This window comes from Heloderma suspectum, chromosome 4 (genome assembly GCF_057233095.1).
Source record: "Heloderma suspectum isolate Gila_16-S chromosome 4, 16-S_ref, whole genome shotgun sequence".
In the NCBI taxonomy this organism is placed as follows: domain Eukaryota; kingdom Metazoa; phylum Chordata; class Lepidosauria; order Squamata; family Helodermatidae; genus Heloderma; species Heloderma suspectum.
In genome coordinates, this window is record NC_139461.1 from 49360318 (window position 1) to 49387102 (window position 26785).

General features: G+C 43.3%; 1 protein-coding gene across 1 annotated transcript in view; it reads right to left on the reverse strand.

The window, feature by feature from the left end:
* The window catches only part of RALYL (RALY RNA binding protein like), a 190286-nt gene that overhangs the window by 38296 nt on the left and 125205 nt on the right, over positions 1 to 26785 (reverse strand). The window contains exons 2-3 of the mRNA XM_084851454.1: positions 12717 to 12792; positions 8485 to 8517 (exon numbers count right to left, since the gene is read on the reverse strand). Of these exons, the coding sequence (XP_084707580.1) occupies positions 8485 to 8517; positions 12717 to 12792 (109 nt within the window). The remainder of the gene's footprint in view (positions 1 to 8484; positions 8518 to 12716; positions 12793 to 26785) is intronic.

Genomic DNA, 26785 nt, shown 5'->3' on the forward strand with positions numbered 1-26785 from the left:
AAATGCCAGGTTGGATGAATCAGAGGTCAGAATTAAGATTGCTGGGAGAATTATCAACAACCTCCGATATGCAGACGATACCACCCTAATGGCAGAAAGCGAAGAAGATCTAAAGAGCCTCTTGTTGAGGGTGAAAGAGGAGAGTGCAAAAGCTGGTTTGAAACTCAACATTAAAAAAACTAAGATCATGGCATCTGGCCCCATCACTTCCTGGCATATAGAAGGGGAAGAAATGGAAGCAGTGACAGATTTTACTTTCTTGGGCTCCAAGATCACCGCAGACGGTGACTATAGCCATGAAATTAAAAGACGCTTGCTCCTTGGGAGGAAAGCTATGGCCAACCTAGACAGCATAGTAAGAAGCAGAGACATCACCTTGCCGACAAAGGTCTGTATAATCAAAGCTATGGTTTTCGCAGTAGTAATGTATGGCTGTGAGAGCTGGACGATAAGGAAGGCTGAGTGCCGAAGAATTGATGCTTTCGAACTGTGGTGCTGGAGAAGACTCTTACGAGTCCCCTGGAATGCAAGGAGGTCAAATCAGTCAATCCTAAAGGAAATCAACCCTGAGTGCTCATTGGAAGGACAGATACTGAAGCTGAAGCTCAAATATTTTGGCCACCTAATGCGAAGAGAAAACTCTCTGGAAAAGACCCTGATGCTGGGAAAGACTGAAGGCAAAAGGAGAAGGGGACAGCAGAGGATGAGATGGCTAGATAGCATCACCGATGCAATGAATATGAACTTGAGCACGCTCTGGGAGAGAGCGCAGGACAGGAAGGCCTGGCGTGCTATGGTCCATGGGGTCACGAAGAGTCGGACACGACTGAACGACTGAACAACAACAACCCTCACCAAGCAGCAAGGAAGCATGGAATACCACAGGACAACTATTAGCCAACCTAAAATGCTCATCACCAGAAAGTAACCAGTGATGGGGACTTCCCTTGGTAGGGCGTTCCAGAGTTTAGCACCACAACTGCAAAGGCTCTATCACACCTTTTTAGGCCTCTGGCTGTACTTCAGTTGATGGTGGAACATGCATCAGTACCTAAGATGTTGCAAAGATGTATGGGGAGGGGACATATGGGAGATGGGAGACCTTAAGTTACCTAGGCTCCAATTAGTTTAGGGCCTTAAAAGTAAGAGTGAGTAGCTTGAATTGAGCCTGAAAATTAATGGGCAGGTAAGACAGATCAAACAGGACTGGAGTTATATGGTTTCTCTGACCCATCTTAGATAATAGTCTGGCAGTGGACTTTTGGACTGATGAAGCTTCTGGACACTTTTTAAGGAAATTCCAATGTACAAAACATTATAATAGTCCGGTCTAGAGGTTACTAGAGCATGTACGATGTATTCATCTTCTCCTCTATGCAAGTAATAAAGGAAACCAAAGGTATATATGTTTATACTATACTTACGCACAGTAACTTAAAACATTTCAGTTGCTACAGCGAGCTTCCCTAGACATTACCAGTTGGCACATCATCAACATAGTCTAGTGAATCAAGCTATCTCATTATTTTTCAGAACAGCCTTCAGCAAACTATCCTATATTCCCTAAACTGCATGAAACAATTGAAGCTGTTAGCCTCTTCGTCCCACTTGTGATATGCTTGCTTATTTTACCTCTTGTTTTTCCTGTTTTCTCCCAGTAAGAGTCCATTATCTCTACTTATCAATACTGCCCTTAGAGGTCTGTCATGCTTTCTGTGAATACTCTGCACACCGTGACAGGTTCATAGCCTATGAAGTATAAACAAGAACATGAAATGCATCCTTCTATGAAACCTACATGGAGCCAAGTGATATTCTGAACACAATCACTTTGGTAATAGTTTTGCTCTTGAAAAAGAGTAGATTTTGCAATGGAACGAAGCTTTGCGCACTACCTACCAAATGGCACCATCAGAAAGACACAGAGGGAAACAGCTTGTCTTAAGGGAGTGTTGAAAGGTAACATTGCCAGTGTAGTCGGTGACTCCGCTGAGCATACAAGGAATTCTTCCCATAGTATCAGTGTTGGCTACCACTGGTATGTAAGTTTCTATTTTCCCTTCCATTCTTCTAAGGCAGAAAGCATGGCATGTTATATATCTACATGAAAATTATAGCAGGCACAGGGCCACTGATTTTCAGCAGGCCTGCAGTGCATGGGAAGGGGAAGTATAAAATTACACACACTATGAACCTTCAAAAAAAAAGAAAAAAGAAAAGAAAAAGCTCCTGTTAGCATACACGCACACACACAGCTCCTAGTAACACCAGCATTAATAACAGGGCTAACAGCAGCATGGGAGGCAATTTTCATTGGGGGGGCAACTGGGGAGGGAAGGGCCATACCCAATGCTGTAGTCATGCGACACCAAGCTTTTCTACACAAGGCATTTGTCATGTGCTCATCTTTCCCTACCTAGGGTTGTTTACAGCTTCTTTAGATGGGGTCATGACCCTCCAGTTTCATTTCTGTGTCTAACCAGAACTTTCGGCAAGTTTTTTTTAGAGCAGGGTAAATGTGACATTTAATTGTGAAGGCAAAAGAAAGTTTGCTTCCCTCTTGTGTATTTGCACTATTCCGCCATACCACAGTGCTACCTAGAGGTTATGTAGCAGAAAAGCAGGAAAGAAAATGCTCCTCAGATAATGCTCAGAACTCAATTCTGTGATGAAAGTGAAAGTAGATACAGCAGATTAACAGCTGATTAACAGCTTCGTGTAAAGCTCACTGTCACCAGCACCTTACAACAACCAAGTCAGGATCTAAAGTCAACCACAGACAAGCCAGCAGAAAAAGAGGGAAACTAGAAGATTGAACCACTACCTTATCACCTGCCTGTATTTTCAACACGAAAGAAAGCTGTTGCTAGAGAAAGACTCTTAAGATGAAAACACAGACAGAATTCAGAAGAGCTTCTCATAAACCCCACTGAAATGAATGGGAATTCTTCTGGAACTGGTCTTTTTTTCTCATTAAGCCCAAAGAAGCAAGTGTGTAATTGCAGAGGTCTGTTTCAGCCTTAAGCAATTTTTACTCAGCCAAAACACCAAGTAGAATAAATGAGAAGCTTTCATTAGTAATGATGACTTTCATCATGACCGCTTAATAAAATAATAATAAGGAGCAGGTTGTATTAATTAAGTTGCAAAAATGTAATGGAATTATCTCTCCCATGTCACTTAAAAGACACTTAAACACCAAATCCTAATCCGTCCTATGGAAAGCAAAAGCTACTCTTATTTTATCACTACCATCGGAGTGTTCCCTTCTTATAAAATATATTTTCCACTGAGGTGAAGATGCTTCTATAGCAGTTTTCAGTGAAAATTATAAGGGATGATCCTAGGATTGAGTTACTATCTAACTGTTCACTGTGTTAGACATGGCAGCACTAATAATATCATTAAAGATACAAAGTGTAAACTATTCAATAGATTTTCATAGGGCGCAATGCTATGGCTGTTAGACAGCAGCTAGATGGCCATAAGATTGGTTGGTTTCCAGGAGCCGACCTTGGAGCACGGGCTCCGAGGATGGTTCCCGGAGAACCACCTCCCCACCCCCTCCCCCGCTGCCAGCGTGGATCGTCCCTGTGCTTGAAGAGCAGCGCAGAGTGGGGGGAAAGGGGGCCTTCCTGGGGTTGGGGCATGCAGAAGTGCCCGTATGACACTTCCTATGTGTCATCCGGCCTCCCCACCCTGTGCTCCGATGTCCCATGGCTAGACAGTCAAAATTGGCCATCTAGCTGCGAATGCAGGGTGGCTGGAGCGTGGAAGAGATGATCCCCTCTGCGCTCCTCCCACCATGCATTGGATAGGTGGTCACCTCTGAGTTTGGAGACGATAGGATCCCATAGGATTGATCCCTTCGTTTAACAGTGTTTTACTAAAAGTGTAAATCCTACATACAAAGGGTGGGCAAGGGGGAACTCTGCAGTGAATAAGTTCATCATTTAGAAGAGGTGTTTATAAGCTGAACAGAGAACACCAGCTGGGCTCCACAGAAAGGAAGATAATACTGGGAACCCATAGGTAGATATGAAACTCACCACGCTGGAACCTCACTAGATGCAAAGGATATGATCCTGCAGAACTAAAGCCTGTTTCAGATGTGATGAGCTTCTATAACAGATGTGTATGTTGTGGGGGGCAGGTTGTGGGAGGCAGGTGCATTCTAAGAAATGCACACAGGTTTGGGGAGGACGCTGCCCCCACAATGCCTCTTTCCCTCAAGTGCATTCATAACAGCCCATAACATCTGAAAAGGACTTCTGTGTTATGGGCGCGTATGACTGCTACCAAAAACAGCAGCTCCAATTCTAACCTTCCTTTCCCCCTTTGTAAAATCTAGTGCAAGGATAGGCATCTGGTGCCCCTCCAGATATTTTGGCCTACAACTCCCAGCATAGCCAGTGGTGAAAGGCGATGGGAGTTGTAGGACAAAACAACTGGAGGACCACAAGTTGCCCAACCCTGGTCTAGTGTATGGTATGTTCATATTGTTGCCACCTAATGGCCAAAAGGCAAATTCATTTGTTTAGATTTTTTTTAAAGACTGAGCATGCTCCAGAGCAAAAGTTGCTTTTCAGGATAGATTTCTGGCTAAGGCCTCTGTGAATAGAGAACAAACATCAAGCCAAGCTATAACTTCGCACAGCCTGCAGAGCCACCATGCTGTGACTTTTTGTCCCCATAAGCAGCAACTAATGAAGTGGAGCAGTGGGTGGGGTGAAAACCTGCAGTATGGTGACATCATATCATACGTTGTATTAATAGATGTTACTGGGGAGGAGAGGAAGAGACACAGGGCTGTTGATTTTCAGTGGCAGCCAGCAGTCTTCCATAATAGCTAGTTCTGTCCTTCAGCTGCATAAATCCCAGGGTGAAAGTGATCTGCACGTGTGCAGGATTAGAGCTAAATCCAGTTCAAAACCTTAACCCCGATTTTTCAAGTACAAAGATGAGACTATGGTCTAGTCTCATTACGAACATAGATGCTTTGCTTAGAACATAACCTTCACTGGATAGCTCTGTGACAGAGACATTTCATACTGAAACACAGATGGAGATTTAGGATCACAGGAGACAGATGGCTGGCAGCAACTTCACCAAGAATATGGCGTTATTATATTGCTAGAAGAAGTTAAAACAACAACAATTCTATAGACTCTGGGTTAAATCTGATGTTATGCTAGCGAATGATGCTCTGACTTAGATTACTGCATTGAGCAGGGGCGTTGGACTCAGTGGCCTTGTAGGCCCCTTCCAACCCTACTATTCTATGATTCTATGATTCTATGACCACTAGTGCAACAGGACTTTCTCTGTCTCTCTGCCTGAAAAGCTGCTCTGGAGGGTTTCCCAGCCCTCTGAAGCAGTTCCATCAGTGGAATGACACCATTGGATCCAACCCTAAATGAAACACACATCTAAGTTGCGAACTTTTCCAGAATCATCCTAATGCTTATGCAAAAATTAAAACAAGCTAAATCTGCATTTGTCATTGAGCTAACTTCCTTGAGCTAAGGAAAGAGTGAAAATGGAGATGTGGGAAAAAATAAATAAATGATATTTTAGCCAACTTTAATTCTTTCCCGCTGCATCTGCTAGTGTATTTTTATACATTTGTCTTCAGTTTTCTTCATTCCTAAACATAGTTATTTTGAGGTCTTCATCAGGATCAGCTAAAATGTAAAAAAATGTAAAAACTCCCACTCTATCTCTACTGTTAATTACAGACTTTCTGTACTTCTAACCAATCTGACAACCTGGAGTTTTCACAAAAGCTAAACTGGAAGATTATTTTTAGTGATCTTTGCTCAGCTTTTCTACTTAAAACCTACTGAGATATCTTTGAAACATCTGTTGCTCAGAGGCTGACCCACAGGGGAGAGCTATTGTGTATTTGAAGTGTGACTCTGTACCAAGTGTAGTTAAGGGCCAAAGCAGACATCACTTTAAATCTTTGCCTAGCACCTATGTCTCTCCCCAACTCCATTTTTGCTCTAGAATAGGTGCAACCCCCCTGAACCCACACTTTAGGGACCCAGTCCAGATGAGGGCCCCTGCACCTACTTTAGAGTAAAAATGAAAACAAGACGTTCTTGCTAGATACAGATTTAAAATAATGTCTGGTTTGGACCCAAGACTGCATGTGGTCAGGATTATTAGGAAATCTCCTTCATTAAGTGTCTCTTACAGCATCTCTACACCAGGCTAAAATCCCGCATTTAAAACAGGGCTTTCTGCTTCCGTTTTAAATGCAGGATCACGATGACTCCCTTTTTCACGTGCTTCCTTTCCCCCGTCCCCTTTCCCCTCCTTCTCCCTGTATCTGAGTCTTCCATTATCTTTCATTGATCTCACCCCTCTTCTTGACACGTTTCCTCTTTTCACGGAGGAAACTGAAGTGGAACACAACAGGGTAATTTGATAGCTCATGATCTGTGATCTATTTAAAAATGGAACAAAGGGTATTTAGGGCAGGAGATGCCTTGAATGATCATGGCGTCATGTAAAGAGCCCGCAAACCTCTGTGAAGGAGCAATCTCAATCACAGGATAAAAGCTCTGTGTGAAGGAGCCCTTACTCTTCCTGAAGGGTGTGGAGATTTCAGAATAAGGAAGCTTCACCCCTGCCAATAGCGTGCAGGAAAGAGACAGGTAAACTGTCGGGACCTTCCACAAGCACAAGCACCAATATAGCTAGCTATGCACGGTCACTTGCAACCTTTCAACCTACAGAGAAGCAGTGAAGAATAGAGATTGCCAGGCACACTACAGCTTGCCATCGTATGTTCCTGTGCAGACACCGCCCTCTGTGCCTCCTAGCTGAATATTAGCAGCTTTGGCTCTGCACATAAGCTCTGTATTTATGGACCAGCGTGTTTGGTTTTCCTAACCAAAATGGAGCAATCCTGATAGTGAGGCTGTAGCATGCAGGACAGGAGGGGGAGTCCCAGCTGGGAGAAAGGGCACTGCTGCCCTTATTGGGAGTGAAACCCAGTGGAGTCTTGGGTCAGTTCTAGAAACCACGCCAACTAGAACTTGGGTTTTCAGTCTGAAATCCGCTCTACCTTCCTATTATAAGATGAGTATTCATGCTCTCTTTAGAATGTCCCTTACTGCTTATGAACTGTATCAATGCTGCACCATCCCTAAGTTCCACATCTGTCTCTTTTCTTGCTATCTCAAAAAGGGATTTTGGATTCCGAGCAGGGTTTATTAATGTATCTGTCTGTGATTTTAGCGTAATGATACTTGTTCAGTAGTTGGACAGAATTTCAGTCCACACCTCTCCAGTTAATAATCTTATTAAACAAAACAAAATGCAACACTAATGTTTTGAAAGGATCCGGGAACTCAGACAACTGTCAATTTATGTCTGTCCTATGTAAATCAGTGGAAAGTATTATAAAGGCTAGGCATCTTTGTGGTGGAACACCACAAGTCAGAGCTGAATTGTGCATGCACATAACTGCCTCTGCATAGGCTAACATGGTGATACACACACACACACACACACACACACACACATCATCATCATCAAATATCTGACTGAAAACCATAGCTCTCAGAGGTCATGTGAACAGACCCTTAAGAGCATCAGAGCATCCCAAGTTGCTATGATGGAGATCTTGCATCTAGGGCTGCTCTGTTCATTTAAAAAGAGGAAAAAATATCTGGATTCTCCTTTCAAGTTAATGGGGTGCCATTCACATGCAAGAACTCAGCCCTGGCAACTTGAGATGCTTTGGTGACCTGCTGTTTATATTTGGGGCGGGATGGAGTAGGGGTGGAATGGGACAAACATTGAAGGCTTCCTGCTTGCATTGTTGCTCTTGTACCTGTAAGAAACAGTGTATCATTGGAGCACTATATAAAATCTTACTTTGCACACTGTTATAGAAAAGCACAAGCAGAAAAATAGCTTTGGTAACAGCAAATATACAGGGAAGAGAGAAACAGAAGAAGGCAATAATATAACCAACCAAGAGAGGGAAAGTGATCCCATGCTCCGTTGCCTTTTTCCATTATGAAGAGTATCTACACTACCATTTTAAGGTCACAAAAGGAAAAAGAGTTAGCTAGGAGATGCATCTTATATGTTTACGGCCAATAAAAGTTAATGAAACTACGGGGGATTCCTTTTCATTTCTGATAAGTCAGAGAAAACATCACGCCAGTACTCATGTTATTTAGGCTGCAGCTGGGAGTACTGATAAATAAACCAGAATATCAGCCCGCTTTATGATTACATCTACACATTGAACAAGGTAATCACTGGAAATAGAACCATATCAGTTATATATAGCCAAAAAAGTTCTGAGAATTTCAACCTATATACCTGGTGGATTTTGTGATTATTTCAGAATTTTAATGAGCTCCACAGGAAAGCGAGGGTGATATTAAAAATTCTGAATGTTGTTAAAAGTTGATAAGTAACAGTGAAAACTGCAATACTCAGCAAAGGATTCTTACTTACCCGACTGAAAGGAAAGGCTCCTTTGATTCAAGTCTGTTAAACAAATAACATATTGAAATGGTTAAATGTATTATATATAGACAGATACTATACTGCACAAGATTTACACTGTATGCTCTAGTCTAGACAATAATGGTGTCAGCTTCAGAGGATGGAAAGATTGGGTATCTGCCAGGACGCAAAGCCTGGTAAAAAGCCCACTACCCCAACAGCACCAACAGCACCACCATCCTCACTATGGATGGAGCACCCAAGAAAGTTTGAGTGACCTGGTTGTCATGTCACAATCACCCATGGTTTGTTTAAACCAGGACTGCTGTGAATGAAGCGGGAGCGACTGTGCTGGTTCTTGACACTTGATCGCTCCTACTGCAGCCTAGTGCAGCTAATCAACCCAAGGATACCCAGTCCTGGGTTCTTATCCATGATACGTGAACTGGGTATTGTTTGCATGGTTTAACCATGGTTTCCAACTCTGGGTGGTCCCTCCCCTAGGAAACCACAATACATGGGTAATATGTCAGGGACAACAAGCCAAGGATGGTGTGTCCCTGGTTGCAGTGGGAGCACTTAAGTGGCCAGAACCAGCACTTGCTCCTGCTTTGTTAACAACCTATGTTTTAAACAAACCGTGGGCTGTTGTAGTATGCGAACTGGATCACTGTGAGAGAAATCTTTCTTTGCACAATCCACCTGTTCCAGATTAGGGTACCCCACAGAAGCTGCACTCCCCAACAGTTGCAAAATCTTTGAACCAGCACTGATGGGCTGCAGCAAGGCCCCTTTTCAAACTGTAGTATAGTGGTTAGAGTGCTGGACTAGGACTGAAGAGACCCAGGTTCAAATCTCCACTCAGCTGAAGCTCAGTGGGTGACCTTGTGCCAGTCTAACCTACCTCACAGTGTCATTGTGAAAATAAAATGGGGAGGGGCAAAACTGCGTTTCCTGCCTTGAGCTCATTGGAAGGAAAGCAGTATGCAAATGTAATAAATAAATAATGTTGTTTTTATAACAAAGTCTAACAGAAGCAAACTGACTAAACATTTTGCAATCAAGGCAAAAGGTAGGACTTCAATATTCTGATAAAAGATGCAACTGGTACCTGCTTCTTTTGAGGGGAAAAAAAGTTGTGTTTGTGATGGCCTGTGGATAAAGCACTGCAATTAAAAATCTGTTTGAAATCCATTCTCAAGAACTGAAATTCAATTTGCTCAAAATACAACTGCCCTCAGTTTGACCCTATATTTGACTAAATGGGTTTAGGTGATTTGTAGTGATTCAGTAAATTACTTCAAAGCATTTCAGGCAATAGAGGAAAGCAATTATCCATTGGCCTTTCATTTAAATTGCTCTTTAAATTAGTAACTCAGTGCAATGAAACTGAAATAAAGATGTTAGGTCTGCAACACTACATGTAAAAGATTATGCCTAATGGTGGTATTTATTCACATGTTATCGTATTGCAATTCAGCAACCAAAATTTTTCAGGGTGATTTCCCATGAAGAGCAGAGCTTTCCGTATTTCTCCTGCTGGAAAAAACCGACCATTGCACACTGTAGCGTGCTTATACTTGAAACCAACTTTAAATTTATTTGGTGAAAAAACTCACAACATCATTCTAAAAAAATATATGTAAAGTGCGCTACTCCATGTATAAAGAACAACAGTACGAATTTCAGTCTAGATATTAGCCCTGCTGACTGCGGATGGTGAGAAATGTGGTCCAACACATCTGGAGGGCATCAGGTTGGGGAAGAGAGGTCTAGACTGAACACCTGAGCTCTCACAGGTCATGGAAATAGGCCTTTAAGGGCCCAGTCCTGTGCATGGTTACAGAAAAAAGTCCTACTGCTCCCAGCATGCCCCAGCCAGCCATACTGGCTGGGGCATGCTGGGAGTTGTAGGACTTTTTTTCTGTCTAAATATGCATAGGATTGTGTCTTCCGTTTCATAAACAAATGTAACAAGCAACTGGCCCTTTACATGTTACAGTTGCATGATGCTTTTCTTCATGAAAACTGTAGGGCCTGGTATGCATCAGTATTCTGATGAGACACCTGGGGGTAGAAATGCATGTTCTGCAGGCCCCTCATGTTCTGAAACCCCAAATGGCACTCTGCCTTATCAAGTCCAGAGACTCAAATCAGGGACTAGTAGCATTGCCATAGCACCTCACTTCCTAAGTAGCTCTCAAGTGATTGGCCAGGTGTTTGCCATGCTGCAGCATCACCCAGGTAATGGTCAAAGTAGGGTGGCAGCTCATTTGTCCAGGCGGATGAAATGAACAAAAGGAGCCAACAGGGTTGGCTGGCCTGACACAACTGTTGCTTCCTCAGTCTAACTCATTGCTAGAGTAGCCTTACAGACCTCTGTGCCTCATCGCCCTCCTTCTGGATCCTGACCTCTGACTACACACCTGCCTCCAGCCCCTCTGATCACCATTTGCTGCTTTACACATTGACTGCTGCCTGACCTGACTACACAGCTGCCTCTGGACCCTCTGACATTTGTTCACTGCTCTGGGCTCATGGTCCTTCCAAATGACTGCTTTCAGACTTCACCTTGCAGGACCTCGACAGCAAGGTGGCATCAAGAGAGGGTGATTTGCAGCAGAGAAGGGGTGGAGTGGGGCTTAACTCTTTCCCCACCCATCACTTTTACCTTGCAATTCTCCTCTCACCATCTGGTGTTTCAGACATGTTTCTGAATATTCTAAAAATAAAGTATGGTGCCAATCAATAGGCTTATTTTACTTTAATTTTTGTGCTCTGGACACCTGCAATTGAAGAAGATAAGATTTGGAAGATTTCATCTTTAAAACAACAGATTTGCCTATCTGATGTCTTTCAATGGATCAGATCAATATGGATAAGGCACTAAGAACTGAAATCAACAGTGATGGTATGGGGCAAAATATGCCTAGCTGTCATTTGCAAGCACTGCTTTTCTAACGTCAATAATTATTTAGATAAAGCTGATGCCAGCTGACCTTTTTATACCCTGCATCAAGGAAAGAATACCAAAGTCATATGCATCAACAAGCTGTAATGAGCCCATCAGAGTTGGCTTAGCAAAATGGTGATGACTGTTTTACTGCAAACAACCAGTGACATTTCATTACATGCATTGTAATCAGGAACAGTAGAAAGCTGCTTCCTGCACACCTCTGAAGGTAGAGACTTCACGTTCCTATCCCTCATTTCTCTGCTAATACTTACAAGCAACTCAGCAGTTTATGCATTGTGTTGACAAAAGGCAATTCATGTTTATCTCGCAATTTCCTGTAATAAACTCATTTTGGGGGAATGATGACTGGATTAAGCCAAGAATGTATTATGCACACTTGCATAATAGTAATTGCAATCATAAGGATAATAGCCAAGATCCAAAGAGTTGCCTAGACTCATGCGAGGAGCTTGCACTAATTCAGTGGAATGTTTTACTTCTGCTAAGAGGTCCAGTAGAATTATGAAAGTTGCACTATTCTTGTCTTTCTCCTGGAGAGCAGGTCAACTATCAGAATGACCAAACCCATCAGTGACAAACCCAGACTGGAAATCAGATTGAATGGATGCAGATAGTTGGTGTCACCAAGAGTGTCTGAAGTCACATGACAAACACTGACTTGAGCACCTATCTCATCTCAAAGGCTGGGGTCACCAAGACTCTGATCATTTACCATGCAAGTTCATATGGGAACTGGTGGAATATCCTAGTTCCAGGCTGTTTATCCCTCAGTAAGGCTAATGAATATGTCCTGTTAGGAAGAAAGGATATTGCCAAGGGTTTAAAATGAGAACAGCTGCCCAGAAGACAACCACATACATGTGACTGACTACAAGGAGTTCCAATGGGCACAAGACATTTTAGGATGATGTTTTGGGAGTCTTGTTTGCAGTTTATATCAATCCCATTTATTTACTTTTCATACGTTCATAGATCAGTTGTAGGATATTGGCTGCAGGTGATAACTTCTCCCAGTCTCTGGTGGGAAAAAACAACAACAATGGAGTGAATGTTAAGATGGAGATATTAGACTGAAGCTCAGCTGAAGCTTCTCAGGGAATGGGTGATCAAATTGCCACTTTTTTTTCCTAGCAAGTTTCCTGTGCCAAGGACTTGCTTGATAGTCAGATATTCAAGTAAGTTGGAATCTTTCACCATCCATGGGCAACACTCTCCAAATCCCCAGAAGTTGTTCCTAGGTATTGTAATGAGCAGATAAGCCTACCTGTAGAGAGCTGAAAGTGGCCGCTTGCTTCCGGGCTTAGGTCTGTATGGTTTTGGCTCTCCAGCCATGTTGATGTCTGAAAGCAAACATAATGCATACCTAAATTAAAATATAGTGTTGAAGGGAGGGAGGGAGGGAGGGAGGGAGGGAGGGAGCGAGAGAGAGAGAGAGAGAGAGAAAGAGAAAGAAATTATATACAATAATCTGCTAAATAAGGGAGGAACTATACATAAAACTGTAATCTGTTCTTCACTGATTGTAAATGAGGCAATAAAAACCACTCTTCCAAATTCTACCTGTCTCCCCGCTAGCTCTTTGCTACTTTTTGACCATTTCATTCTTTTATCAGGTCTTAATTGCCTTCCTTCTCATTCATACCAACATTAGGAAACTGCTTTAAACCAGGTCAGACTGTCCATGTAGCCCAGTTATATCTACTCCACCTAGCAGTGGCTAGCTAAGGTCTGAGGCAGAGGTCATTAACACCAGACACTACCTGATCCTTTCAATGAGATCCAGGGATTGAACTCAGGATTCTAACATACATAAAATTGCCTTAAACCAAATTAGACCACTGATCCATCAAATTCAGTAGAATCTACAGCCCTGTTCAGGGGTTTGCCTGAATGTGAGGGCTTACAGTGGGTACAGACAGGGACAGCGCATGCACGCTGGCCCTACCCCCTATGTCATCTGGGCACACTGCCCCCTGCCCCTTCAGTTCAGATCTTGCCACGTTGAACCAGCAAAGTCTGAACATGAATAGAACTCTCAGTGCAATTGGGAACATACTTCTGGAGTGTCTTGTGGAAACATCTTCTCAAACGTTTGTCCCTATATCGCTCTCATCATGTTCCTCACAGCCCATTTCTGAACTGCACAACAGTTTTGCATACTAGCTACTGCTATTGGCTGTTGCTTCTGCTGAAAAAATAGTGCTGATCTGTCCTTGTTGCACTGGGTCAACATAGTGGCTTGCGTTGCTATTCAGAATTTTGTACTCTGTCCTTTCTATGCATTATAGTGGTGTGTTTGAGCTCAGCTGACAGGGTTGGACCATTACTTTTTATTACAGAACAGCCTCAGCATATTTCATCCTAAATGCAAAACGAACAATTTTTGCAACTCTCGCCTTTTATGTTACCCTCACAGACAAATTTGTCTCTTGGCAAAAATGCATATAATGCTTGTTATATGGGTAATATTTGTTTCAATAAAGCAACATCGCCATGAGATTTTTGAGCTTAGTTTTATGATTTGCCACACGACACTCTGCAGTTTTAAGATAAATGTGTTATTAAACAAAAGGTCAAACCTCTTCCCCAGTTTTAAATATGTACCTGAGATGCTTTCAAAAGTATCTGTTTAAAAGAGAAAATAATATCAGTGGGTAATTCTCTCAGTATTGCAGGAAATGATTGTGGGATGTTATTACCTCTGCAGGGCTGCCATCTGGATTTTTGAGATTGTATACTATAATTGCAAAAGAAATTTCATCCTGTGACCTTTTATTATAATTGCATTTTTCCACAATATTTTAATATGGCAATTTTAAGGTCACTTATTTTTACCATATGAATGTCTAAAGCTAGGCTATATGTTGGGAAAAATGCAATCTTTATGAACTTATCTTGGGGAGGAAAATCCCTAGGGTTGTAGCATTAATCTCCATATTTGTCTCTTCAGTCATTCTTTTCCATTCACAGATGTTTTACCAGGTCACTATATTCTCAGACATTTTAACATTAAAGGATTCTCTGCCATTTTCATGTCCTTTAGGGACATGCCAGTGCTATCTTGATGTTTATTTCTTGTGACTCAGCTTTGACAGACTTTGATATGTAAAACTGGATATGTTGATTCACTCCCTCCGTTACCCAGCCATAAAGCATAACAAAAAACAATTTCCCAAGAAAACAGATCAGCAAAGTTGTTCAGGCTCATTAACTAGTACTTCCCAAAGGCCTTAACTGAATGACTGAGTGAATAGACAGCAATAGTGAGTTGTTAAATAGTCAAATTGGCTTCCAGTCCATTTCTGGACTCAATTCAAAGTACTTGTTTTGACCGACAAAGCCCTAAATGGCTTCCTACTAGAAACGTATTCAGGTATTACCTGTGAGTACTGAACAAGCAGAAGGGTCCCACTAGAATGCACGAGGTAGCATCATACCTAGATGCTGATGCATGTGTTTTGCTCCAACATGAGGTTCAGGGATTATTTTCACTGGGAGAATAGAATCGGAGTGGGGGCAGGGGAAGGTTATGTCCTGCTCCTATAGCTGCTATTACATTTTTAAAAAATAGCAGGCGATCAGATCACGATATTATGCTGCTGAATATAGTTTGGCCTATGGTGGGGAGCAATTATTGCTCTGTCACAATTACTGGTGTCAATGGAAGCTTTTTTTCCCTTTGTTACCACTCTGCCCCTACAGGGGAGGGGGATTGTGAGGAAAAAACAGGGCAAACGTTTAATCCTCTTCTCCTGGAGCTCAGTGGTCCTGATCAGAATGAGGACTAAATGCACTTACACTAGAGTTTGTTTCTTAATCTCCCATCTGGCTGGCCACCCGGCCACCCTGGGCGATGTACAATAATACAAACAGTTTAAAAACAATAAAATTACACATTAAAACATCATTTTCTAAAATTTCCCTAGCCCACCCCAAATGCCTGCCTGAACAACCAAGTTTTCAACACATGGCGGAAGCTCATTAGAGATAAAAAGATAACCCTGAGATACACGCTATTAGCATACCTTGTATTTTGGCTCTTAGCAAAATAAGAATTTGTGCACTGAAAAATGTTGTAGCCATTATTATTATTGAAACTAAGTGTAATTCTGAAAAAAGTGGAAAGCACAATAAATTATAACAGCAAAAAAAGTTTAGATTACATTAAAAGGAGTTCAATATACCCTTTCTGTTAAGACAGAGTTGAAGAAACTAATGAGTCTAAATATGACTAATGAAGACTAATGAATATGACTAATATCAAGTTCTTGGTAAAGGAAACTTATGAACTCAAATGGGGTTGGGGTAGGGAAGGTAGAAAGGATTCTAGCTGGGCGTGGGCACTTTCTGGTTGCTATGGACTCTGATCCAAAAAGCTCAGGAGCCAGAAGGAAGGTGCTTCTCAGAGATTTTATTTATTTTATTTATTAAATTTATTAATCGCCCATCTGGTTGGTCACCCAGCCACTCTGGGCGATGTACAAGCATATAATAAAACAGTTTAAAACAATAACATTCTACAATAAAAACGTTTTCTAAAATACCCTAACCCACCCCAAATGCCTGCCTGAACAACAACGTTTTTAATGCACGACGGAAGCTCATTAAAGAGGGGGCATGGCGGAGTTCCCTAAGGAGGGAGTTCCACAGAGTGGGGGCCACCACAGAAAAGGCCCTCTCCCTCGTCCCCACCAGTCTAGGTGTCCTGGCTGATGGGACAGAGAGAAGGCCATCCGAGGCTGATCTTGTTAAGTGGCCTGTCTGGTGTTGCTGGAGGCGCTCCTTAAGATAGGCTGGGCCGCAACCATATAGGGTTTTAAAAGTCAAAACCAACACCTTGAATTTGGCCCGGAAAACAACTGGTAACCAGTGCAACTCCTTCAGCACTGGAGTGATGTGATCTCGCCAGCGGCTGCCTTTAATCAGGCGAGCCGCCGCGTTCTGTACCAGCTGCAGCTTCTGAACCGTCTTCAAGGGTAACCCCACATAGAGCGCATTACAGTAGTCTAAACGAGAGGAGACCAGGGCATGTACTACCGATGGGAGCAGATGGTTGGGAAGGAAGGGGCGCAGCCGCCGTATCAGATGGAGTTGATACAGCACTGTCTGGCTCACGGCTGACACCTGAGCCTCCATGGACAGCTGGGAGTTCAAAATGACCCCCAGGCTGCGGACCTGGTCTTTCAAGGGTAGCCGTACCCCATTCAACACCAGGTCAACATCCCCCAGCCTCCCCTTGTCTCCCACCAAAAGTTCCTCGGTTTTGTCAGGGTTCAGCTTCAGCTTATTCCTCCCCATCCAGCCACTCACCGTCTCCAGACATTTGGACAGGGATTCTACGGCCAGCCTTGGTGAAGATTTGAACAAGAGGCAGAGCTGTGTGTCATCCACATATTGATGACACTGCACACCAAACCTCCTGATGATAGCCTCAGCGGCTTCACATAGATGTTAAATAGCATTGGGGAGAGGATGGAACCCTGTGGCACGGCACAAGTGAGTGTCCACGGGTCCGAAACCTCCTCTCCCAATGCTACCCTCTGGTACCTGCCGGAGAGGAAGGACCGGAACCACCACAATACGGTGTCTCCAATGCCCAACCCCTCCAGGTGGTCCAGGAGGATACCGTGGTCAATGGTATCAAAAGCCGCTGAGAGGTTGAGGAGAACAAGGAAGGAGCATTCACCCCTATCCAGAGCCCTCCTCATATTTAGGGATGGCAGAGAATTCCGCCACGGATCACGGTGAGGCCGAATGCCAGTGCATTTGGCCCCCCGAACTCCGTGGCGGAACGGCCTGCCCCCCCGCCCCCCCACGGATCCCCCCCAGGACGAGACTCACCTGGGGCAGCGGCAGCTCCGGTGGCGGCTCCAGCAGCGGCGGCCGGTCTTCCGACCGGCTGCCACCGCCGCCATTTCCACTCTGGTAAAAAAAAGAAAGAAAGAAAGAAAGAAAGAGAAAGACGTGATAGGCTACGTAAAGATTTACGTAGCCTATCGTGACTAGGTTTTAAGAAAACACACATGACGTGATAGGCTACATAAATCTTTTTACCTATCATAGCCTATCATGGCTGGGTGGGTTAAAAAAAACCAAAAACCCACGTACGCAAATGGCGGCGGCTATGGCCGCCGCCATTTGCGTTCCTTATTTTTGCCCTCTTAATCTACGTAAATATTTACATAGACTATGACAGCAAAAATGAAGGGGAACGCAAATAGCGTAGCGGCGCTATTTGCGTCCCTTTTTGATTCCCCGTTTTAGCCTATGTAAATATTTACGTAGGCTAAAACGGGGAATCAAAAAGGGACGCAAATAGCGCCCGCTACGCTATTTGCGTTCCCCTTGATTTTCACCGTCATAGTCTACGTAAATATTTACATAGATTAAGAGGGCAAAAATAAGGAACGCAAATGGCGGCAGCTGTAACCGCCACCATTTGTGTACTTTTTTTTTTTTACCCACATCCCTCCGCGGCTGGAAATCCGGCTGCGGATGGCTCTGGCCTGGCCGGGCCTGGCCGGCTGCTCCGTGGAGCTGCCGCGGAGCACAGACGGCCGTGGAGGATTCCGGGGGGGGGGGAGGAAGAGAGCGCCTTCCCCCCCGGCAAGGATTCCGGGGGGAGGGACAGAACACCTCCCCCCCACCATCAACGTAATCCGCGAACAGGTAAGTGACTTTTGTACATCCCTACTCATATTATCCACCAAGGCGACCAAGGCTGTTTCTGTTCCATGCCCAAGCCTGAAGCCCAACTGAAATGGGTCTAGATAATTGGTTTCTTCCAAGTGTGCCTTCAACTGCATCGCCACCACCTGCTCAATCACCTTGCCCCAAAATGGCAGATTCGAGACTGGGCGAAAGTTATTCAGAACTTGGGGATCTAAGGAGGGCTTCTTTAAGAGCGGTCTTATCACTACCTCCTTGAGGGCTGATGGCATCACTCCCTCCTCAAGGGAGGTGTTCACCACCGCCCTGATCCCCTCACCCAGTCTCTCTCTGCAGCCCATAATGAGCCAAATTGGACAAAGGATCAAGTAAGCAGGTGGCCGGCCTTACAGATGAAAGCACCTTGTCCACTTCATCAGAAGGAAGAAGCTGGAACCAATCCTACAAAACCAGTTTGCCACAGGCCGCCTCTTGCTCACTAACTGTCTCCACAGCCCACGGAGTAACACTCCTAATCTGATCAATTTTATCTGCAAAGTGCCTTGCCAAGGCCTCACAGGAGGCTTTAGAATGCTCCAGTGGTTCTGGAGCCACAGGACCGACCAGGCTCCGGACCACTTGGAACAGCCTCCTGGGACAGCACTCTGCAGACTACGGGTGTACGAAACCCTGCTTACCTGGCTCCGTCCCTCCCCCCGGAATCCTCGCCAGCCGGCTCTAGCTGCCCATAGCCGGACATCCAGCCACTGGGCAGCCCTGCAGGGATGCAAATGGCGGCTGTCGTAACCGCCGTCATTTGCGTCCCTGTAGTGAGCCATGATAGGCTATGTAAATATTTACTTAGTCTATGACAGCAAGGGGGAAAAGAAACCCAGCGTACGCAAATGGCAGTAGCCGCCGCCATTTGCGTAGGCTGGTTTTTTTCCCCCTTGCCATGATAGGCTATGTAAATATTTACGTAGCCTATCACGGCAGAGGGGAAAAAACCCCAGCGTATGCAAATGGCGGCGGCTACCGCCATTTGCATATGCTGGGGTTTTCCCCCCTGCTGTGATAGGCTACGTAAATACTTAGGTAGCCTATCACGGCCTCCACAGGGATGCAAATGGCATTAGCCGTGATAGACTACGTAAGTATTTACGTAGCCTATCACGGCTAAAGAAGGAGGAAGCGAATGGCGGCCGCAGGACGGCCGCCATTTGCACAGCAGCGTGGACAGGAGCAGGTAAATGCTCCGTTTCGCGTGCCTTTCATGGGGTGGGGGCAGCGGGCACTTTGTCCCACGCTCCTTTCATGGGTTGGGGGGGCTGGGGCTTCGTTCCGCAATGGTTTTCGGGGGGCCAAATGCACTGGCATTCGGCCTCACCGAGATCCGTTGCGGAATTCTCTGACATCCCTACTGCAGACGCGACAGAGGCAGCATAATATTCCTTTTTTGCTGCCTTCACCGCCACGTGATAGGCTGAAGATACAGCTCTAGCCCATGTCTGATCGTCTTTGGAGCAAGACTTCCGCCACCGGCGCTTTAGCCGTCTCACCTCCTGTTTCAGAGCTCGTAACTGCGGATTGAACCATGGTGCAGTCCGAGCCCTGTTCAGGGGGAGAGGGCGTTTCGGAGCCACCCGATCTAATGCCCCAGTGATTGCGGCATTCCAGCCACCCACCAGGGTCTCGACTGAGTGGCTGTTGGCGTGCTCCAGAGAATCCCCAAGCACGTTCAGGAATCCATTTGGATCCCTAAGACGCCTGGGGCAGACCATTTTAATGGGTCCTCCACCCCTGTGGAGGGGTTGTGGAGCCGAGAAGTCCAACGTCACCAGATAGTGATCTGACCATGACAAGGGAGTGGTGGATATACCCCCAACTTCCATTGACAAATTGACAAAAAGGCAAATTAACTGTCATTGCTGGTAAAATATTGAATTAGTGTCTTTTCTGTGCCACACAATGCACTTGCCATAGTAGCATAAAAATAATACGATCACATGGCTTGCTATTGCATTTGTATTCTCTCTCCTCCTGGAAGAAATTAGAAGCCTTCTGTGTTTTTGTTGTTGTTGCCTACAGAGATGACGGCTATTTTTAATGTGGTACACAATAAAAACCATGGTTTGAATTGCATAGGAAATAATTTGTTTGGCTACCTTTCCTATTAAATGCTCCCAAAAGAAGTGAAATGGAACCATTATGTGAAATACGGTTCTCAATTTTGCTGGTATGATTTCTTTTTCCACCCCAAGGAATTCTCTTTCATTCCTTACCTACAGGAACATAAATCAATTTTGTAAATAACCTGACTAAGCAGATCATGTGCAATTATATATATCACACACACACACACACACACACACACACCACAGTAAGACCTAATATTTATTTATAATTACAATGCTTTCTGTCCTAACTTTCAAGATACAAATCCTTCTAAGTTGGCTTACAAGTAACATCAAAATGCATTTCTAAAAACCCACAACAAACAATATCAAGTCATCAGGAACCTTCCCCCAGAGCAGCTGGTGCCAGATGGCCCTGGAGGAGGGAATAGTTCAGCCACAGCCAGTTCTGAGGCATTCTTCACCTGTCTCTGTTTCTCCCCTGGGTTCCTTCTTCTCACAAAGGTGGGAGATGCCCGTGTGTGTGTGTGTGTGTGTGTGTGTGTGTGAGGTGGTGGTGGTGCTCCAACTCCTATAGGCTCTGAGGCCTTCTTTGCTTGTTTCCTTGGGATCCATGCCATTGGGCAGTTGTCTGTAAATGGCGCTGTGTAGCATTGGGTCCAGCTGGCGTAGGCTCTAAAGCCTTCTGCGCCTGTCTCCTTGGGAACCTTGCTTCATACAATGATGTGTCTGAAACCAAATTAATACTTCTGATTTCTGAATCTTTTCCCTTCTATTTGCATGCCTAGACAAACTGCAAGCAGCTTTAGTGATAACAACAGGTATGTTTAAATTAAAAAGAAGCCCACAAACAGCAAAATGAAGCAAGGCTGGACTTTAATAGTGCAAGAAAAAAAATTAACATGAGGCGTTTGTCATATGATGCTCGCATATAAACTCTCTCAGCTTCATGTTGATGCTGCGCAAGTGATTAGGTTGGCTTATCAGCGCCCTTTGTGATGAATCACAAAGGTAGCAGATAGCTCCATCTAAAGCTAGAAACTTTTGTAATTGTCATTATTACTTGCTACCTAATGGATGATGTCAGAAAAGCCTGTTTTCAAAGAGTAAGGTGCTGAACCAGTGTCCTTTATTATACTTCTCTTGACGATAATGGAAATGTTATTTACACAAAAAGATGACAAGGCTGCCTGTTTATTTGGATAGAAGATAAAACTGAACAGAGCCAAAAAAAGAAAAAAAGGTTCTGCGTCTGTTTTGCAGCCACAAATATTTTTATGAGAGTTGGGCCAATCCTGTATGAATCATCAAATGTTTCTATTGGAAGCAGAATGTTGACCACCCTCATTATATTTAAATTGTATCTAAACAAATCTAAAGAAGAGTTTATATAATGTGTTACTCTAAAACATCCTTTTATGGGGCATGGTCCAGGAGGTTAGTTGTCACTGCGTGCTTAAAGACTAGAACTTTTATTCTGGGTCATCACTTCTTCATATGTGGTAACAGACTGGATGAGGGCCAATAAACTGAAGATTAAGACAGACAAAATGGAGGTTCATCTATTGGATTCACAGTGCCCAGGAACTAGTTTGCAATCTGAGGGTGCTCAATCCATCTTGGTCACTGGATGTGCAGGCTGCCTTCATGGCACAGATCATCTTCTCTATAGCATTCTGTGGCAAGGAGCTAAATTCAAAATGCTGGTTTTGACCTTTAAAGCTCTTCATGGCTTAAGACTAAGATACCTGAAGAACTACTTGTCTCTCTCCACATGTACCTGCCCATATTCTAAAGTTTTCTATGGAGGCCCTTCTTTGGCCTCAGAAATTTTCATCATCTGAGCGTGGCTGGTGGCAACAAGGGAAAGGACTTATTCAGTGGTGCAATTGTGGAATGCTCTTTTGGGAGGGCACCTCAACCTATCCTGAGTGTTATTTTAGTACCAGTTTTTTAGTACCAAGACTTTTTCATTTTCCCAGGCTTTTAAATCCTCTATACATTGCTTTTATGTTTTCTAATGTTTGTTTTAATCCCACTTACTCCTTTTATATTGTTCTTTTATATTTTGGTGTTTTAATGTTTTTGTTTTAATTTATTTTACTGTAATGTTATCATTTTGTAAATTGCTCTGGGAACCTGTTGAAGGGCAGGGTGTACATTAAATTGAATAAATAACTAATGCTGTTGTCCCATCTCAATTGTTTTCTTAGACCAATTGGTTGATTGCTTTTTTTTTTTTTTTTAAACTAATTGATTTGGATCCAACACTGTCATTCTGCTGACAGAAGCAGTTCTGTCACTGGAACCAGAAGGGGGAATTCTCCCCCCCCCGCCACCCCCAATACCCTCAGAATCAGCTCCGAAGGGCTGGGAAACCCTCTAGGCCAGAGGGTTTCCCAGCCCTTTTCAGGGAAGGCTGCAGGGAGGAGAAGAGAGGAAGGAAGTCCCATTGCACTAGCAAATGTCCACTAGTGTGACACTGAATTTAATCCTTTGGTTCCACCAAATGAATCCCAACCAATGAATCCCAACACATGTATGTGGTTGGCTCACATATTTGTGTTCGTGTGTGTGTGTTTGTGTGTGTTTATATATATTGTCTTTATAAGCTGAACACAGTGAAACATGAATAAAGGACAGCCACAAAATTATGCTACCATGTTCTTACTTTTTTTAAAAAATGGAAGTTTAATGTTTCTCTAGAGTAAGTATTATGAAAAAATAATGCTGTTGCATTCACTGGGCTAAGTGCCACTGTTTTCATAAAAAACTCAAGGCTGAGCAAAATGACAAGAGATACATTAATCTGCCAAGGGTAAATAAACACCTATATTTATTGCTTGTTACTAATTTTCTCCTTGATGCTAAATTCTAGGTGTGCGTTGCACATATAATTTGCTGCTCATAAACAGGTTTTGTAAAATCCGCAAGTGAAGTATCCACAAGTGAATAACGTAAAATGACCATTATGTTGAATTTAGCAATTAACAAGTTCCTACTGAAGATAGTGGATTTTACACATACTGAGTCCAAAAATAGGGATAGCCAGAAATTGACTGAAGGCTAAGACCACAAACATTCCATTCTACTGTATTAATTTATAGTCAGGTGGGTTAAAAAAGCTTGAATGGCAGCACAAGGGTTTCTGAAATAATATATATTTCTATATAGTTCTGAGCCTGATGCCTGTCTATGCTTCTCTCCAGTCCAAAACCAACTTCCTAGGTCCAAACTGCAGCTTTCAGCCACTCTAGATGGATCACCTGACGATTGACCTTGGCTCAACCTCTGATGATCCTGATCCACACATAACTGTAGAGATGGGAGCTGCTTCTCCATGGGTTCTTCCTGCGCTGCTCAAGTCTTGTATGTATGTTGAAATCATACAAGTGGGGCGAATGAGAAGGGTCCTTCCCACAAAATCATCTCCCTACTATGGGAAAATGCAGTAGCTATATAGCTAACCTATATAGCTATCAGAAATTCTGTACAAGGCAATAGTCATTTTTACAGAAAGACGTATAGACAATTTGAGTTTTATTACTGAAAGGTGTTTTTTTTTCCTTTCAAAATAAGCAACAGTTTTGCAAAGGAAAATATGCTCATCCCTAAACTAATTAGCACCGTGAATCAAAAATAAAAAGAAGAGGGCTTTACAACTGTAGAGGGTACAATTTGCCATTAACCCACTGCTTTGCAATTGCATGTGAAGGAAGAACAATAAAGCCTGACAACCTGACAAGAGCAGAAAATTGACTACAGTACTAAGAATGAAATAAAGCCAGTTAAGCACAACTATCATCTTTCTTCATAACAGTGATGAAAGTGGGACAGAAGAACTGTGGAGGAAAGAGAAAAGTTAAGTTCAAGGTGTGATGAACTTGGCTGTTCGTGATTATTATGGCTGTTACCATTATTAATATCTGGCTGGTTTCATCTGACTGACTCCAGTTTAAAAATATAAAACTCCATTTAGGAGATAGAAAGGTCTATGAACCTACCAAGTTAGGCACCCATAGTCCAGCGGTGTGTATCACCTAATGTTTTATCCTCTACGTCTCGTTGCTCTATATCTTATCAGCTTCCTCCACTATATAGTTCTATACAGAAAGGCTGCAGAACACATTCCTTTCCCATCCCTGCTGGCTTTTATTCAGTTAAGAGATTTTACTGCTCTATGAGATGTGGTTACCCACCACTTTTGTGTGATGTCTCACACAGAACTGTGATCCAGGTTTGGAGGGTTCCTGCTCAGAACTCCAGGTTAATGCTTCTATCCTCCTATCTGCTCATCTCTGTCTGACAGGGGACAGTTCTTTACATCTGTGGTCTGGCATGCTAAGCTTTCTACACTTTGAGCCTCAGGAGAACAACACTTGTAGGCATGGCATGGCAGTACAGTTGACAATGGGCTGAATCAGGTGATACTTTGTCTGCTCCCTTATTTATTGAGGGAAGTGTGAGTAGGACAGTGCCTTACTTCTCTGCCCATCAGAATGCTTGCCCTACCTCCAATCCTCCAGCCATTCATATGGGGTGTAACATTCCAATGAGGTCTATGAGCATACAGTCCAATGTACATCAGCTTAGATTGCATGGTCAATTCCTGGATTTCCTCTGGAAACTTGACTACATGTGTCAAAGTTCCACCATTGACCTGGATCCCCTGAACAACTCCTTAAGAATATCTTGCCTCCTTAGAGTCCCACATTCCTTCTTTTACCTTCTCCTTTCCAATAATGTGGAGTTTAGGCTGTAGGCATGGGGTGATTGACACTCTAGACACAGGGTTTAACCACAACAGTTTACTGGTAAATTAAAGCAAGCAAGTTACACTAAAGGTATTTACACAATAGAGCTGAGTGATACAAAAGGCCTTAAGATAAAATAAAAGTTGCACAATGCAAGTTCTTTTACCCTAAATGTACTTAGATTTCTCCGTCTGCTTCTTCCTGCTCCCTCTTCAGGCTCTAGTCTCCCTGACTCTCCCTTACTGGCTCTCTCACTCTCTTTATATACTCTCCTCCCTCAAAACCGAAAGTACTGTTTCAAACCTGTAGAAATGAAACTTAACTGGGGAAATGAAACTACTCCTCTCGGGCATACTCCCTCCCAACAAACCTCCCCCCCCCCCCCACCCAGCCTCTAAGCCTGGCCTTTTTTCTTTTTGCCTCTGTAGGCCTCAAATCTTCACAACATGAAATGGACCTAGATATGTAGGTCCAATTTGACTGTTACACCCCACCTTGATTGGCCAGAGGTATTGGGAAAGGGGCAGGTGGCCATCAAGGTAATCTGTGCTCTTGATCTTATTTGCCATTACACCTAAGAGAGCGATTGGAAAAGTATAATCCAATCTGACCCAGTGTCTTCAGTCTGTGACTCTATACTTCCAACTGCAAATTAAGCATTTGAAAGTTCTCGACTCATGAAATATTAAAGAAAAAGATGTTCCATTATCCATTATGCAGCAATAATGAATATATCAGGCATGGGCAGACTTCAGGATTGACAGATCTATTTTGTTTCTTAATAGAACCTCAAGATCCACCTACCAGAGCCAGATGCAAAATGGTGGCTCAGCAGGGCTTTCGGTACACTAAGAATTAAGAACCGGAGTGCCTTTTTGCACATGCTCAGTTCACGAACTTGTTTTCATTATCAGAACTGATCTCACAGTCCATTTACACTTGAAGATTCTTGCCTGGTTTCCTCCCAAGCTTTGTTAGAGTAGTTTATTTATTTATTACATTTCTATACCACCCAATACCCAAAGCTTTCTGGGTGGCTCACAAAAATTAAAAGCATGCATAGTACAGAATAAAAACAGTATATAATATAAAAGCTTAAAACGACAGTACAAAAATACAACTAGAATAAAACCTAGCAGCAACAGATTTAAAACAGCAAAGTTAAAAGACTATACTGCTAAAATGCTAGGAAAATAAAAAGGACTTCACCTGATGCCTGAGAGGACAACATAGGTGTCAGGTGAACCAGGTGTGTGTGTGTGTGTGTGTGTGCTTTCAGTTGTTGCTATTGTTAAACCACTGGGAGTCAGAAACCCTTGCTGATCTACTGCAAATCACGCAGAGATCTACCAGTAGATCCCATTCTTCTTTCTTCCCACTTGTGGCATTTATGTATGCCATATATTCCAGGTAATATCAAGTATGTGTTCACATGAATAGTAGGGTGGCCATGTGCCGTCTTTTACAAAGGACTGTCCTCTGTCTGAAGATGTCCTCTGTTTGAAGAGCTGTCTGGTCCAAATTCAGTTTAAAGATGAAGAACCCTAAGAAGGGAGAGCAGAGGACTTGAAGTTGTCCATCAACAGCACCTGGACAGGAGATTGAACACAGATCACCTGGTCACCATCTTCTGCACTGCAGTGAGATGTACTGTATTTCTATTCAAATTATAAAGATGATTTCTAAATTTGCATCTATAGATATAAATTAGCATATGCATATTTTATGCCATTCAGTATCGTCTTTTGTCTTCTTTTTTGGTGATACACTTGTGTGTGTGTGTGTGTGTGTGTGGG